General features: G+C 39.1%; 2 protein-coding genes and 1 non-coding gene across 3 annotated transcripts; 1 reads left to right on the forward strand and 2 right to left on the reverse strand.

Annotated features, from left to right (window-relative positions):
* Positions 1–9131: 9131 nt before the first annotated feature.
* trnas-gcu (transfer RNA serine (anticodon GCU)) lies at positions 9132–9213 on the reverse strand. The gene has a single exon. It is a non-coding gene; the product is annotated as a tRNA-Ser (tRNA).
* A 309-nt stretch (positions 9214–9522) lies between these two features.
* On the forward strand, positions 9523–11413 carry LOC111577827 (ecto-ADP-ribosyltransferase 5-like). The gene is made up of 3 exons (XM_023284285.3): positions 9523–9581; positions 9725–9815; positions 10296–11413. Exons 2-3 carry the CDS (start codon positions 9747–9749, stop codon positions 11025–11027), a joined length of 801 nt encoding a protein of 266 aa, XP_023140053.2. The 5' UTR covers positions 9523–9581; positions 9725–9746; the 3' UTR covers positions 11028–11413.
* A 191-nt stretch (positions 11414–11604) lies between these two features.
* LOC111577820 (cerebellin-1-like) lies at positions 11605–15026 on the reverse strand. The gene is made up of 5 exons (XM_023284277.2): positions 14874–15026; positions 14197–14305; positions 13194–13373; positions 12466–12597; positions 11605–12160 (listed from the first exon to the last, which is right to left on the reverse strand). Exons 2-5 carry the CDS (start codon positions 14288–14290, stop codon positions 11859–11861), a joined length of 708 nt encoding a protein of 235 aa, XP_023140045.2. The 5' UTR covers positions 14291–14305; positions 14874–15026; the 3' UTR covers positions 11605–11858.
* Between the last annotated feature and the right edge of the window lie 1894 nt (positions 15027–16920).

Below are 16920 nucleotides of genomic sequence, written 5' to 3' on the forward strand. Positions count from 1 at the left end.
GGTAGTGTGATCTATCAACATAATTCGTCCACACTGAACATGCCAGTCTTGGTCCCGAGTCTCTATGATCTTCTGTTCCCAAGATATAGAAAAAATAAACAAAATTGCCAAGGTAACGTCCACTTCCTGACGTCATACAGGGCAGGCTCATTGGAAAGGCCGTGTAGACATATAGGAGGGTAGGTCCAGGTTTCATGATTCTACTGTGTTTACAAAAGAAGTTATTTAAGTGCCATTATATATTTTCACTTGCACAGCCATGTCTTTTTCCCACATTTTGACAGACAGCTCTGTCTCAGTCTAAATGTCGTCTCTCGATTAACTCAAAGTCCCGTGTGATTTCATACAGCGACATATGGCTTCTCAAGAAACCTCTAATGCCAAAGTGTCAAATTTATTCAGCATTCTGTGGCATTATGTGTTGCAAAGGCTGTGTTTACCCATACAGCTTTTTCATGTGTTGAATGAGGCATGAAGAAAAAAAACTGTGTAACTGTAACACATACACACAAAGCTCATGGTGGATTTGTTTATGTGCTTAGGATCATTCTCCTCTTGAAAACATAACCAACCACTTCAAGCACGCTTTGATATGATGCAGAATTTACAGTTGAATTACTGACTGCAAGCTGTCCAGTCCCTGAGGCAGTGAAGCAACCACCAACCATAACATTTCCATTACCATGCTGATAAGAAGTTCTTCATGTCCACTGTTACTGTGGCCAAGCACATTATTCCAGAAGGCCTGGTCTTTGCCGCCATCTTAATAACTGTAGTTTTGCTCGAATGTTCTTTTTGGACGGTAAAGCCTGTTTTCCTGGCATACCTCCCATTTCGGTCAAATTTGCCCAATCTTTTTCTGATTGTAGACACGTGCACTTTGAAGCCAACAATTGCAGAGCTACCTGCAGAGGCTCTGATGACATTTTGCATTGCTAGACTTATTTTTTCAACAAAAAAGATTGCTCTTGGGCTACATTTTCTGGGATGGTCAGTTCTGGATAAATTGGCAGTCTTTTGAAATGTTTGCACTTGAAGATGGTTTTCCTTACAATGGAATGATGATATCAAACAATTTGGATACATTTTTAAATCCATTGCTGGAGTCTGAGGGCCATAGAGAGCTCTTTAGATGTTGGCATGATAGCGCACAGATTAAAGCAAAGAGAACAGCAAAACTGGATGTCAGAAGTGCAATTCATAGACATGTCACTCTTAGGGTTTATCCAGTCATTTGCACCTAATCGGAAGCCACTGATCATAATTCTATTTAACTGTATGAATTTGAAAGTGTAATAAATATTTGTGTTTTTTATTCATGTGACTGATATTTTTCTTTTTGTTTTTTACTATTTAGATTGTGAAAATTATTGCAAAATGTTAATTTTATGTCTCGTTTGTATGAGTATATCACCTTTCACCTTTTAACCCTAACTCCTATTTTAAAATATATTTTTCTTCAGAAGACACCTCCACATAGCACATTTTTTCAATGACATTCACACGTTTGCCATGGAGGTGTTGATGCAAGTGGCCTTTAACAGCAAAATAAGACGGATGACTCACACAGCACTTTAGCAGCTTCAGCAACATTACACCATGGGTCATTCTCTCTCAAATAGGTTCAACAAGTGCATTTATTAAGCTTTCACGTAATCCATGTTATTTAACTTGATCTATTCATTCATCAAACTTTTACTTGCTTGCAATGTGTCTTTGAACGCAGCAACACTGCTATCTTGTTAAATGGAGGCAACTCTGATAAATAGGTAAAAAATACTAATTTTTTGTTAACTTTGATATGAGGAGTGACTACTGCCTAGAAACCATGTTCTATTCTCTACAAATTAATCTATTATTCACAATAATCCACCAATATTCTTCTGTTTCATGTTTTCTTGCTCGATTGCATAAAAAAATAACAGAATTGTAATAGTGTTTTTTCAATCAGATTAGTGCAAGTAATCCTAAATGTAGAAAGCAAAAAAGTCAAAATTATGAAAAATGTATAATCTAAAGGACATTGTAGATGCTCAACTGTGATGTGTAGTTTTCTTGATATAATCGTGTCCTAGCTAACACTGTAGAATTGCTGAATTACACCATGAACATATGGCAGCATTGTGAAGATTAGTATACATACCTATGGCTAATACTTGTTACTATTGGCCAAAATGTTGGTAAACACATTTTTATCTTGGTTGTAATGGATTTTAAGGCTGTTCCTGATTCCCAGGTGCATCTCTAATTTAAGCTGGGGCTATTATTCGCTTTGAAAGCATGACATTTTTTCACCCCAGTTGTTGACAGAGATAGAACACTGCTAATTGGCTTTGAAATTAACATGGCTTGCAAGCTGTTTGTCCGCATCTCACTGAATTGGTTTGATCTACTATATAAACTGCTTGCAGTTGCAAAGTGCAATGATAGATGATCTTTGAGGCTGCAATACTGGTTAGTATATCCGTTTGAGCATGTGTGTCATTATGTGCACAATGACACACTGAATGTGCCAATGTTCTCATGAAATCAAACCTCATTTCCTTTGACAGGAAAAAGAATGCTAAAACCAAAACCCACTGACCTAAGTAAATAAGCACAAGCTAGTGCATGAATCAATGTGTAACAGACACACTCTCAGGTCCTAAACACACACTGGGGCCATTAATGTGCAGCTGACTCAAAACAGCTGCAGGACTGTTTTGAGTCAACAATCTGGGATGTTTTTGAACACCACGACCTAGACCAGTACATCACAGCTGTCCTGGGATACATCAGGTTTGGCACAGACCTCGTCACTGTGGACAAGCACATCCAGGTTTATCCTAACACCAAACCTTGGATGACCAAAGAAGTGCAGAACCTGCTCCGAGAGAGGAACACCGTCTTCAGGTCTGGTGGTGGGGCGCTGTACAGTGCTGTCAGAGCCAACATGAAGGAAGGCATCAGAGAGGTGAAGGCTGCGTAGTGAAGGAGGATCGAGGACTGCATCCAGAGCAACGATTCCAGGCAGGTGTGGCAGGACATCCAGCACATCACGAACTACAGACCCAGCAGCCTGACAACGGACCACAGGGATGCCTCATTAGCAGAAGAGGTGCTTTGAGGTGCAGCCACCAGAGATGGACGTTCTGGTCATGTCCTCACACTGGAGGAGCAGCAGGTGAGGTGGGTGCTGAGGACCATGAACCCGAGGAAGGCCGCGGGTCCTGATGGCATCTCAGGACAGGTGCTGAAGGACTGTGCAGATCAGCTGGCTGGGGTCTTCACCACCATCTTCAACTGGTCCCTAAGCCAGGCTGCTGTCCCTCCCTGCCTGAAGTCCTCAACCATCGTCCCCCTCCCTAAGAAGAACACCAATAGTGGACTGAACAACTATCACCCGGTGACTCTTACACTCATAGTCATGAAGCATTTTAAAAAATTGGTCCGGGCCCACATCAGTTCCTGTCTTGCCTCTGGGTTTGACCCTCTACCCCCACCAGTTTGCCTATCGAGCTTACAGGTCCATGGAGGATGATGTGGCTTCAGCTCTCCACTCTTCTCTGCCCACCTGGAACGGCAGGGGAGCTACGCCCAGCTGCTCTTTGTTGTGGACTTTAGCTCTGTGTTTAATACCATCCTCCCTTGCAGATCGGTAACTAAACTGTCAGACCTTGGAGTGTCTCACTCGATCTGCCTCTGGATTTTGGATTTCCTGACGGACCTGACCGCTCTCAGAGGGTGAAAGTAGGCCCCCACCTCTCCTCGGCCATCAGCCTCAGCACTGATTCCCCCCAGGGCAGAATGCTGAGCCCACTGCTATTCACCCTCTACACTCATGATTGTGCTCCCCTCCACCACCACAGTAACAGCATCATAAAATCTGTGGATGACACCACTGTGGTGGTGCTCATCTCTGGGGGCGATAAGACTGCATACTGGGACAAGGTGGAGCGACTGTCAGTGTGGTGTCAAAAGATCAACTGGATCCTGAACAAAACCAAAACAAAGGAGATTATTGTGGACTACAGAAAGAAGAAGACAGACATTCAGCCACTACTCATTCGTGGGGACTCTGTGGAGAGGGTTTCTGATGTTCACTTCTTGGGTGTGCACATTAAGGATGACCTGACCTGGCGTGCAAACACAGCAACCACTGTGAAGAAGGCACAACAGAGACTGCACTTCCTGAGGGTCCTCAGGAGCAACAACCTGCCGCAAAGACTACTGGTGGCCATTGATCGCTGCTCCATAGAGTGCATTCTTAGTTACTGCATGTGTGTTTGGTTTGCCAGCCGCACAACAGCAGACAGGAAGGCTCTCCAGAAGGTCATCAATAGTGCCCAGAAAATCACCAGTTGTCCTCTGGCTTCCCTTGATGAACTGCACAGCTCTTGCTGCCTCAGGAAGGCACAAAATATAATCAGAGACCCCTTCCACCCCAGACATCAGCTGTTTGAACTTCTGAGTCCAAGAGATGGGGAAGCAGAGTCCAAAAGAGAGCAGTGAGTCCATGACAGGGAGTGAGTCTTTATGATCCAGCAGGGAGTGAATGAAAGGACAGAGCTTAAATAGGTGGAGGTGAGCTGGAGAACAGGTGAATGGAGTGAGCTGATTACTGCATCTGACACTCATTGCAGTGATTAGCTGATGGCAGAATGCAGGCAGGAGAAACAGGGAGAGAGAGAGAGAGAGACATGAGGGAGAGGTGACAGACAGACAGAGGGAGCCAAAGAGACAGGACAAAACAGAAACAGATCAGGACCCAAGGGAGAAAGGAGGAAAAATGGGGAAGAAGGGGAAAGAAGGGCAGAAGCTGGAGCAGGATCATATGCACTTTAAGGACTGCACTTTTCAATTTGTTGTTCCCCTACAATGACAATAAAGACATTCTGATCACTCTGATATTTTGATCTGAACATCAGAATTTGTCTGTTCAAATTTGATATTTCATATCAAAAAACACATTAAGAATTTAGCATGCAATTTAATCCTTTAATAAATCAGTTGAGAGGCCCAGTTTGTGTGTACCTGCATATAATCATCACCTGTGTCAAATATTTTTTGTGTATATCTTATATGTGTGTAAAGTCAATAAGTGTTCGCCTGACTGTAGTGATGACAGGTAAATATGTTTGCTCCTTTGCAAGATGAGATGTTTCCTGTGGGCTCTATAAAGGTGAGTGGCTCATTCCACCTAAATAAATCTATCCATCCATTATCTATATACCACTTAGTCCTCATTAGGGTCGCAGGGAGCTGGAGCCTATCCCATCTGACTTAAGGCAAATGCAGGGGACACCCTGGACAGGTAATCAGTCTGTAGCAGAGCTAACATATAGAGAGAAACAAGCACACTCACATTCACACCTACGGACAATTTTGAGTCACTAATTAACCACTGCATATTTTTTGGACTGTGGGAGGAAGCCAGAGCACCCGGAGAACATGCAAATTCCATGCAGAAAGATCACAGGCCCAGGCCAGGACAGGAACAAGGGATCTAACAACTGCAAGGTGACAGTGCTAACCATTGAGCCACTGTGCAGCCCCTAAATAATTCTAAGCTGTGGAAATTATTTAAGCCCAGCAAATGTCAGCCGTGACCAGTGTTTACTTTGAACAAGCTCACACTGGGCTGAGTTAAAAACTTCTTAATTTAATGCATGTAAGCTAATTTTTTCTTGGCTCAATAATGATATCTATCTATCTTTTCATCATATTAACTCATAAACCATTATAAATAACGACAACATGACAATGTGGACTACTTCGCTTTTATTTACTGGTTATTGGTTGTTTTGCCAGTTTTATTTCAGTGGTATTTTTCAGTCACACAAAATACAGACCAACAAAGCTTCTGCTTGTGGCAGCAGTTTACACAAGCAGAAGTTTTGCTGCCAGCATATGACGTAAGATGAGTGATGTATTTGAGTAAAAAGGTATTTACGTTATAACTCAAGTACAATTACCTAAGTACACTTCTGTACCGTTTTTTTTTTTTTTTTTTGCTCCACTACATTTATATGACAGCTTATTTTTCAGACTGAGATTTTACACAGACCAAGTCATGGCCAAATGCAACATGTAAGTTCTGATTACTAATTAAAATCATGACAATACCTTGACACAAATGATACAGTAATATGATATAATAACTGTATTAGTGGCTGTTCTGCATGATAAAAACATCTAATTTTGATACTGTGAATTGTTTTTTACAGTTAATACTCAAATTTGAAGGCAGGAACATTTTCTCAGTAACCCCATGATCTGAAAGATTCTTCCATCACTGCACAGTGGTACTAACTGCATCTGTACCTCATGATGCTTGTTGTCTTCACTTTACAGGATGCCAGTCAGGTCAGCCCACTTAGCATTGCTGAAGATGCTGTGGATGACATATAGTCTAACTGCCAAGAGACGGTATTTACAGCATTAAAGTAAGATGTTCAAATGGAGCACAACTGGTTCATCTTACAGTCACCTAAACCAAAGTAGCATGATAATGAATAGCATGAAATACCATCCATATGCTGAACATACATACTTACTTTAGTATTGATCTTATTTACCTATTTCCTATATATTAACCAATCAAATCTGAGAACCTGCCTTATACAGCATATAAAAATGTTGCATAACCTGAGAGCCTTATATTTAATCACCAGCATAGATAATTCATAAAGGTGACTGATGGCTTTGAGAGACCTGTATCTTTTAATGTGTGTGCGTGTGTGTGTGTGTGTGTGTGTGTGTGTGTGTGTGTGTGTGTGTGTGTGTGTGTGTGTGCGTGTGTGTGTGTTATAGGTTTTTTATTTTTTATTTTAATTGTAAGTCTAATGATTTATAGCAAGTGATGCTTAATTTTTTTTCATTATGACGGTATTTCTATTTTATATGCAGATAAATGTAAAGAAATTAAATACAAAGTGACCTGTGACCTTTCTAAACCAAGGGGTTATAGTATATAGTTAATATGGAGTTAGTGAAGGTTCTGGTGCTTCCAAACACTTAATTACTTACAAGGCAACCAAGTCTCCACAAAATTGTATTCCTGTGGCTGGACAGTTGCTGCAGAATCCAGTGTCCTTCCTGCCATTGCCATCAGATGGTGTTGAAATAAAGAAGGTTCTAATAGACATAGTGACTCCACTGTATGCAAATTGGGATTTATATACATAATTGAATGATTATGCAAAAAGACAATTTAGGTGTTTGTGTTTAAGGGTGCAGTGATCATCATTTCATCTTTTAAATATACCCACGTTAATCTGTGGAGGTTACAGGGTTAGGGAACCTTAACATACATGTCTTAAGACTGTGGCAGAAAACCCACGGAGACACAGGCGTCACAGAAAGGCCCCAGCTGAGCGCCAGCTTCAAACCCAGAGCCCCCTAGCTGTGACACTACGTTGGTAACCATTACACCGCCCTGCAGTGATCATAATGTCCCCAGTCTTTCCTTTAAAAATGTATATATAAAATTTACCCACTTCAGTGCTGACAGATAAGATTATTTTGCATTACAGTAGCTGAAATTCAGCAAGGGATCCTTGATCCGATCTGAGGTAGTGGTAAAAAGAAATGTGCACAGGTCTAGGTTATATCTTCTGCTGAGCCATTCATTGATGAATGGTGATATAGCGCAAACCTGAGAGGTTGAAACACTTCTCTGTTTTACCGCTTCAGCTCCAGTATTTCTGTTTAGTTCAGCAGAAACAAAAACAGCAGAGAAACACAAGGTAGACAGACAGTTCAACAGGGAAAAAATGCAGCTATATTACTAGGTGAGCGAGGCCGAGATTAAGAGATAAAACATATTATTCCTCAGAGGTGATCAGACAGAACAGATGGAAAATTTTTGTTATAGCACAGTATTTTTCAGCACTTTCAACAAGTATTTTATGGTTTGACGTCTGCATAATAAATGTTTTTATGACACACTGATAAACTCATTCATGTCTGTTTTACACCAAGTGAATGAAATAACAGTGAGAAACATACAACTAAAGGTGAAAAATCCATTGATGTCTCATCCAGGTGAACAAGGACAATAAAAAATTGAGTAAGCCAATTACTGCAAACGTATATTTCTCTCTTTCTCTGTCTTCTGCAGATGATGGAACAACTATCAGAGAATAGATAATGAAGATAAGCTTAAAAGACAGTCACAAACTAAAAGGTTTCCAAGTAAATAGCTTAAACGTGGTTTTACTGAATGCTACTTTCACAGAAGTCATGTTGCATTTCCTGGATAAATAACTCTACTTTCAGAGAAATGACACACTCCCACAATAGAATTGACCTCTGAATAATCACTGACCACAGTGTGTTGGTGAGTTTTCTAAGTTAGTCATTCTATATAGATACTTTCCTTTCCTTTTATAGATTGGCTTAAACACTTCGTTGGTAGCATTTGCATGTTTAGGTTTTACATGAGACATTAGCAAAAACAAGAATTGATTAGTTTTTCCAAATGACAAAATATGTCTACGGTCTGTGCTTTCTTGGATGAGGGATACTGTAGAAACATTTCAAAATGTAAAAAAAAGGTTGTTAGGTGATTTGCATGTTTCTTTGGCACAAAGGCTCCTGAAGGCAGCTAAGACCTCAGCTTTAATAGGGTTTTAATGTCAGATGTTCACATTGGCTTATTACCACAGTTTCTTTCACCGTTAGATTGTCCTCTCTTCTTTATCAATGTTGCAACTGAATTTTGAGTTTTCAGACTTTTTACATTGTGTCACATGCACCTCAGATTTACGCTTTAGATTACAGCTTTATTGCCTTTGCACAGAGCAATGAGATCCATTGAGCATCTCTTCAGCACTGTGCAGCACTGAGAAACAGCAACATTTGTTGAAGCCTGCTGTTCTATTGTGCTATTGAAAAAGAAGAGTTAAGAATGCACTGAAGTTACTGTCTTGAAATACTCCTGAAAAGCAATGACTTATTATTCCCTGTCAGATGATGAAGAAGAAACCTTTATTTGTCACAAATGCATTACATTGTGAAATTCTCTTTTAGCATTTCCCAGTTGGGGTCAGAGGACAGGGTCAGCCATGATAAAGCACACCTGGGCCTTGCTCAAGGGCAGCATTAGGGTTTGAACCTCCACCCTAAAGGAAGCAGGGTAAAGCAGACACCAACGAGAATGGGATTGGAACCCACGAATGCAGAGCACAATGGATTAGCAGTCCATCACTTTAACCACTCGGCCACCTCGTCTTTTTTATTAATCTATTTATTTAGCTGTGACTAAACAGTGCATTGACTGATGAATAAATTCCAAACTAGGCAACTGCACACAAGCTTTGATACATTTGCTATGAAACACAGCAAACCAACCTGCAGTGCATGTACACACTCACAAGCACACATCTTTTTTTTTTCTTGCATAGAAATTTTTGCAGAAATCCCCCACAAACCACATATGCAAATGTGCATGTACATTGCGTATGTGTGTTAGAGAAAGGCAGGGGGTATATATATTGCTGATCATGAGTCTAAGCAGATGTAGAGCACCCATTGTCTGACCAAGACTGCAGACTTGTGTGGTTCACTTTGTTCTCAACACCTCCTTATCCTGAAGACAGGTGAGTTGATCTTTCAAGTCAAATCAAATTTTTGTTTTAAATTGTTTAAATAGTTTTAGAGTTTTGCTTTTTATACATGCAACATACTTCTGTGATACTAGTACATATTTGCTGACTTCTTCTGTTACTGTATGTAAATCCAGGAACGGTTTTCCCGACTGCTCAATGAACATGCTGATCTTTGCTCGACTGTGTTTGCCCCTTTGCTGGTTGCTGTCAGTGGAGTCCATGTGGGTAAGTGAAGCATAAGACATTCCCAAAATTTCACCAGTGAAGAATGTTTGGCACAAATTAAATGAAGAAGCGCACACATATTTCAGGTGCAAAAGTGTTCTTTGCATAAGATATAAAGCACATAATCTTCAATACAACTGAGATAAGGGAATAGTGGGCTGCAATAATATTCATTTTATTAACTTCTAATATCACTTCTAAGCTGTAAAGCATTTGAGGGACCAGTTATATTAATAGCATTTGCCTGCATTAGCATTGTTCTCCTGTTATTTACATATTGTTGCATAGAAATGAAAACTAATTCAACATTTGACTATTGCATGACAACTCCAAGAGCAATTTTGATCTCAGTCTTCACTCTTACTTTCGCTATCCAGGCCAGGTTTCTAAATAGCTGCTGACAATACCAAGCTACAATTTTAAAAGTGTGTCTTAAATGGTCTCTCTTGACCTTTCTCCTTTCTCTTGTTTCCTTTTTAGATCCGTTTTAACTTCACTGTACGAGATGCCAACAAGCCCATCCCATTGGGCATTGTTGAAGATTCAGTTGATGACATGTATATGGGCTGCAGTGAAGAAATGATGAATACAGTCACTCACAAATACAATGAAGAACTGCGTGTGGGACCATATGCAGAGACCTTGAAGATGGTAGAAAACTGTATAGAAGAGAAACTAAAAGAGAGAGAGGATGAGGCTCTGACCAAAAACCACATGCAAGCACTTTGTGCTTATACATCTGACAACGTGTATGAGAATTTCAATATTGCAGTCAGGACAAAAGGGAGCGTCTATACCTCGTCATTCCAATTCCACATTTTACATTTCTTCCTGACATCAGCCATACAGATCTTGAATAATAATAACTATTGTTACACTACCTATAGACGAACCAAAGTTATGTTTACTGGCAATGTCAGCCAAAGAATTCGGTTTGGTTCTTTCGCCTCCAGCTCTTTCAAAACAGACCTCCGGGAGTTTGGTAACAAGAGCTGCTTTAAAATCACAACATGTTCAGGTGCTCCTCTAAAAAGATATTCATCTTTTGAACCAGAGGCAGAAGTGCTCATCCCCCCCTATGAGGTTTTCCGTGTCACTGACAAACTTGATGGTAAGAGTAAACTTCCAGGGCTTGATGACTGTGCTGTTGTCTTTGTCTTGAAAAGTGAGGGAGGTCAGAGTAGGCTCAACTGCAAAACTCTGCATGTATGAAAGTTCAGTGGTTCTTCTCTAGCAAGTGGGAATAACCCAGTCTTGTGCCGCCATCTTTCAACCTTTCACATTTCTTGCCACAATTGATTAAATAATCATTTTAAATGATATACTAGACAACATCAATAAATACAAATATGTAGCTTCATGCTTTGGCTTTGGCATTTTCTGTGTGCAGTTTCTAGCAGAATTTATTAATATGTTAATTTTTGCTTTCATAAAATATATAAATTTATCACTGGAAAAGTGTGTGAAAATAATCTTTAAACTGTCGGGGAAGGAAGAAGTTGTTTGTGTCCTGGCTGGTGTAATGGATGTTCATTTATATGTGAAAGTCTCATACTCTAGCTTTCAGTTATGTAAATCTGCACAGAATAAATGAGTGGAACCAATCCCTGTCTCTCTTCTTGTTGTCTGTGTTCCATTTTTTTAGGGTGTTTCATAATCCTTGTCCTAAAAGACTTTTGTAATTGAACACATCATTATCAAAGTGCCAAACAGGAAAGTAACTGCTTTGATGACAAATCAAATATATTATTTCAGTTATTAATTTATTAACCCTTGCTTTTATCATTCTCATAACAGACATATACAATTTCAGAACTGTATTTTATTTTTATTTATTATTTCATTTATTCTTTTTGATTTATTTTTTAATGCCCTTATAACAGGTCACACAGTTACATATCAGACATTAACATCCTGCATGCATGCCTTTTATTTTCCTATGGCAACTTCAAAAAAAAAAAAATAAATTTCAAACAAAAGAGTAAACCCATGAAAGCTTTGAATCAGGCAGACACATTGAAGCCACACAGAAATAAAGCATTATTAGGGCAGAGTTGGATAAATTAAGGAGCCAGAGAAGCTGTTCAGGCCCTCAGCATTCCCACATAGCTGCCTGCCGTTGAGCAGCTCTACATACACCTGGCCTCCTTGCTGCAGTGACAGAAGCACTGACTGAGAGCCGCTGTCCTCTGAATCCTCCCTGTTGTCCTCCCAAGTTGAGGCCATCGCTTCCCCATCTCTCATGAGTCGTACCTTGTAGTACATCCTCTCACCTGCCACACCCACCTTGGAGTACACCGAGAAGGAGAAGGAGTAGAGTCCAGAACGAGGTGCTGTGAATATACCTGGAAGAATATCATAATTAATTAGAATTTATTTTCACAAGGCACCTCTGTACTTTCAGTCGCCAGTTCAAACTAATCCAGTGCTGACAAGTATTGGCTCACGCTCCATATTCTGTACTCAACATGTCCACACAGTTAAATGTCTATTAAATTTCTGCCAATCAAATATTAAAGCAGTTGATTTCAGTACTTGCTCGTGGCTGGAGCTGCTAATCATTCAGATGGAAATCTTGCCATCACATGAATCACAATTAGACGATATTTTGACGGTATATGATGGTTAAATTATTGCTGTGAGAACTTACCTAATGCAGGGTTATATCCACTTCCATGGTTGAGGGTGACAACATCATAAGGAATAGGCCTGCTCCTGGTGAAAGGTCCAAAGCAGTTTGTTTTGTGGCTCAAAGAAGCTGTGAATGCAATCCGTATTCCTCCTGAGACAGAGTGAGGCCGGTAAGAAAACGTACTCATGTCAGTGTTCATGTAAGATCTTGGTTGTCCTCAATTTGAACTGAATATATTTTAAAAAATTGTCAAGCACACACAAAAACTTTAAATTTGGACCAGCTGTGATTCAATATCTTTAGAAGAGTGCATATGAAAAGCAGAATACCTCACAACACTTAAACTGGCATATTTTTGTGACCCGTGTGAAAAAAGAAATCAAATTAACTTACTATAAATCTCACCATCGCATCTTTTTGTCTGTTAAAATGCTGTTGGAAGGTTATGTCACTCATTATTTGATTAGAATAGAATGTAAGAAAGTGCAATAAAATGATATTTCAGTCTGATTATAGACTCAGACATTTAAAAAAAAAAAATATTTTAACTTTTCAGCTAGGGTTCAGGAAAAAAACGGAAGTTTGAAAATAGTTGAGACGCTTTGTCCACATGCATTTTTTAATGTAAGCAATCCCTGAAGCAAATAATACACTAAAAACAGCACAGATAGTTTTTTGATCAGCAATAATTACAGGAGTATGGACTTTTCTATGATTTTTTTTTTTTTTTTTTGGTGTTAGATTACCTATGACTTCAAGGATGCTTTCACCCAGTTGGAACAATCTCTTCGACAGGTCCATCATTCTCATAAAGATTTCATCCTCCACTTCAAAGAGCTCCATGGCTCCACAGCAGCAGCCCCGCAAGCGACTGAAAGCACATTCACAGTCCCACTTTCTGCATGGCAGCTCCCCCTCCCATGCAACTACAAATGAAGAAGAAGGGAAGGGAGTGTCATCTGTCAGTAAAATCAGATGCCACTTTGTGCTTGATCAGTTAAAATCCTTTGCATATACATATTCCATGGACAAAGATAAGCATATTTTGGCAAAAATAGGACTCTAGCAATGACATTTTGAGACAAAATCAAATTCCATCATCAACACAACCAACAAAAATGAATACAATCTGACAGACTGTAATTGTATTATTTTTGCTAGTAATGATATTTTACTAGTGGGCTGCACAGTGGTGTAGTGGTTAGCACTTTCGCCTTGCAGCAAGAAGGTCCCTGGTTCGCGTCCCGGCTTTCCCGGGATCTTTCTGCATGGAGTTTGCATGTTCTCCCTGTGCATGCGTGGGTTTTCTCCGGGTACTCCGGCTTCCTCCCACAGTCCAAAAATATGCTGAGGTTAATTGATTACTCTAAATTGCCCGTAGGTGTGAATGTGAGAGTGATTGTTTGTCTATATATGTAGCCCTGCGACAGACTGGTGACCTGTCTAGGGTGTCCCCTGCCTTCACCCGAGTCAGCTGGGATAGGCTCCAGCTCCCCCACGACCCTAGTGAGGATTAAGCGGTGTATAGATGATGGATGGATGGATGGATGATATTTTACTGTTTTTTATACTTTCTGTCTAGAAAAAAAATGCAATATGTCAAAAATTTTAGTCTGTATTGTTATGGGGACAAAATAGTGTTGTCTTTCTCCTCCTCAACCATTGTCTGTACGAGTATTTTTGTCACCTATCCTCAGTTTTTTTTTATCATGTGAACTTATAGTCAAAACATTGGAACAGTGTCATTACCTGCTGCTGCTTGTAGGCTGCTGATGCTGTGTTCGGCTCTCACACTGTCCCACAGCAGGCCCAAGACAAACAAAGTAGACACTATAGATCTCATCTCACAAGGAAATGTCTGCAAATAGAACAGTTTTTGAGAATGAAAATCCCATTTGTTTTAAAATGCCAAAAAGATAGGTGTAAAAATTGACAAAATAGTCATTTTTTAATACTGGTTTCTATAATTTCACGGGTTCAAAATGTAAATTAAACAATGTTTTTATTGTAAAGATATTTACTGTAGTTTGCGGTAACATGATGAGATTGAAAACATTTAATAAATAAATGAGTAATATTGTGTGCAGTAGCTTTTCAAAGTTTTGAACAGATTTCTAATCATAGTTTGAATTCAGCTTTTTTTTTTTTTTTTTTTAGAATTACAAGAAGTGCTGCAAAAATAGCCTGTAAGATTTGCCTCTGAATTAGTTATTTCAAACGTAACAAATTACAAATGAAAATTAAGCACGAATAATTAATAATATTAACTGTATACATACTGTATACTGCATCCACTAAGATAAATCTACTTCTTACCTATAATCAGTTGCAACTAACTTAATTACCTCAATGTTAATGCTGATTTCTCATTTATGTGTAAATGTCAATCCAACAAGGTTTTTTCATGTAAAGATTTCTTGACTTACTCCAATTCTGTGAGAATCTCTTCTTCAATCTGTATCCGCTTAAAATTTTACAGCTCCCTTAAAGCACATTTGAACCACCAGTAATTCTAATGAATTAAAATGACTTAAATATTTTAAAAACAGGAAATCTGAGGGTCTTGCAGTGGTGTTCACGGTGGCAGCTTGTGAAGGAGATGCTCCTTTTCAGGTGTCTTTTTGTTTTTGTTTGATTTTTTTCAGATGGGTGGAGCGAGCCGTGTTCAGCCAATTGGAATCTCTGTTTGACACACCTGTTTACTTTTATTACGCTTCAGTACACAGTCAGCCCTGTGCTCTCCACACTAGATGAGAACTATGAGGACTCGTTTCAGTTGGGACCAGCCTGATGAGATCCCCAGTGAATATCAAAATCTCCTAAAGATTGTATCTTATAGAGCCTTTGTGTATTTGCTGGCTATAAGGTCAGCGGTGTCAAGTTTGCTGATGGGATCATTGCGTTTTTGTTTTTGATAAATCTGCAGCACTGTCCCTCTACACCTGTCCTTCTATTCGAACCTCTGGATCAAAGGATGCCACACCAAATCATGGTTTAATTTTCGCGGACTCACTATCGTCAATTTTGAAATTGCATTTGAGGATTTTTTGCTATATTCCGGGATTTTGCGGTACATAGGTATTTTTACATATTTATTATTGTGGCAAGCTGCATTGCAGAATGGCACTGGAGAAAGGATATCTGCCTTTATTGCACTCTGCAACTGATGGATGCTTTTATTTTGACACACACAGAGAGAAGCACTATATAATGTGGCAGGAAGTCATGAAACACACACATATATATATATATATATATATATATATATATATATATATATATATATATATATATATATATATATATATGTGTGTGAATAAAATAAAATATGGTCACTACTTCGCAGATTTTCGTCTATCATGGGAGTCTGGAACGTAACCCCCACAATAGACAAGGGATCACTGTATATTCTTTGCTGAATACCCCAACTAAATTTAAAGCTGCTATAATAACTCTTTTCATATTATCTTGTATTCGGACAACTACATGTCATATGAAAGCTTTCACTGGTTGTGATAGATCCTCCAAAATTATCAGTGCCTCTCTTTTAACTGCCTGTTTTTACTTTACTTTCCTTTTTGGTCACTTCCTGTCATTTGCATCATGAAAGGCTCTGAAAAGCCATTAGCTAATCAACATAGTGGAGCATTTTGCTGCTTAAAAAGAACATATGAATAAGAGCAGAAAGCAGACTTAATACATCTCCAAATGAATGATAATGCTGCTTCAACTCTGCAGTATTTGTGAAAAAGCAACTAGCAAGTTTAGAAAGTTTGGAATATAGCAATATGTCCATTGACAGATAGTTCTGAGTGTTCTAAAAGGCAGTTGAGGTGGGTTTGCATGTCTGTATAGAATGACATAAGGTGGCATCTTCTCATTAATATGAATTCATTTGAAGAGAAAAAATAATAGTTACTCTAAAAAAGTTAGTTTTAAAAGAGTATTTGTACACTTTGTTTTGAGGTGATTATATATGACTCATTAGTCATGAGTGAGAACAGTTCAGACAGACAACTTAGTTTCTGTAAATGAATACCAGTATCCACACAAAACCAAAGTGATGTTTATCAATTCAGGCCTCTAGTGTCAAATATACACGGAGGAGAAGACCTATTTTTACACATGTGCACCATACAATAAACTATGGAAGATGGCTTCTATGAATCCCCCATAAATAGCAGGAGTATCATGTTACAAGGAGGGTTCAGGTTGTTTGGATGAAACCATGCTGAGTGCTTATTGTTCTACAAGGGCCCTTCATGTTGTGAAACAGTAACCTAGCTACTTCTGTAAATCAGTCAGGCTTAGGTGAGGACGATTTTATGTCAGTTCAAGAGCTTTGTGGCTGTTTTATTGTTTTTCATGCAGCCTGAAATGTAATCTCATACAACTAAATACGTGATAGTATCCAGACTGCTGCCAGTTTGAAAATGTAGTAGAAAGTCTATACAGTATGATAAGTACCATGGC

This window comes from Amphiprion ocellaris, chromosome 4 (genome assembly GCF_022539595.1).
Source record: "Amphiprion ocellaris isolate individual 3 ecotype Okinawa chromosome 4, ASM2253959v1, whole genome shotgun sequence".
NCBI classification, from domain to species: domain Eukaryota; kingdom Metazoa; phylum Chordata; class Actinopteri; family Pomacentridae; genus Amphiprion; species Amphiprion ocellaris.

Bases quoted from the DNA above. Each gene is read 5' to 3' on its own strand.
- LOC111577827 (XM_023284285.3), top strand. From the start codon at position 9,747: ATGAACATGCTGATCTTTGCTCGACTGTGTTTGCCCCTTTGCTGGTTG. The intron at 9,816-10,295 runs GTAAGTGAAGCA...TTTCCTTTTTAG, and splicing joins TGTCAGTGGAGTCCATGTGG to ATCCGTTTTAACTTCACTGT.
- LOC111577820 (XM_023284277.2), bottom strand. From the start codon at position 14,290: ATGAGATCTATAGTGTCTACTTTGTTTGTCTTGGGCCTGCTGTGGGAC. The intron at 12,598-13,193 runs GTAATCTAACAC...ACTCTGTCTCAG, and splicing joins AAGCATCCTTGAAGTCATAG to GAGGAATACGGATTGCATTC. The intron at 12,161-12,465 runs GTAAGTTCTCAC...ATATTCTTCCAG, and splicing joins TGGATATAACCCTGCATTAG to GTATATTCACAGCACCTCGT.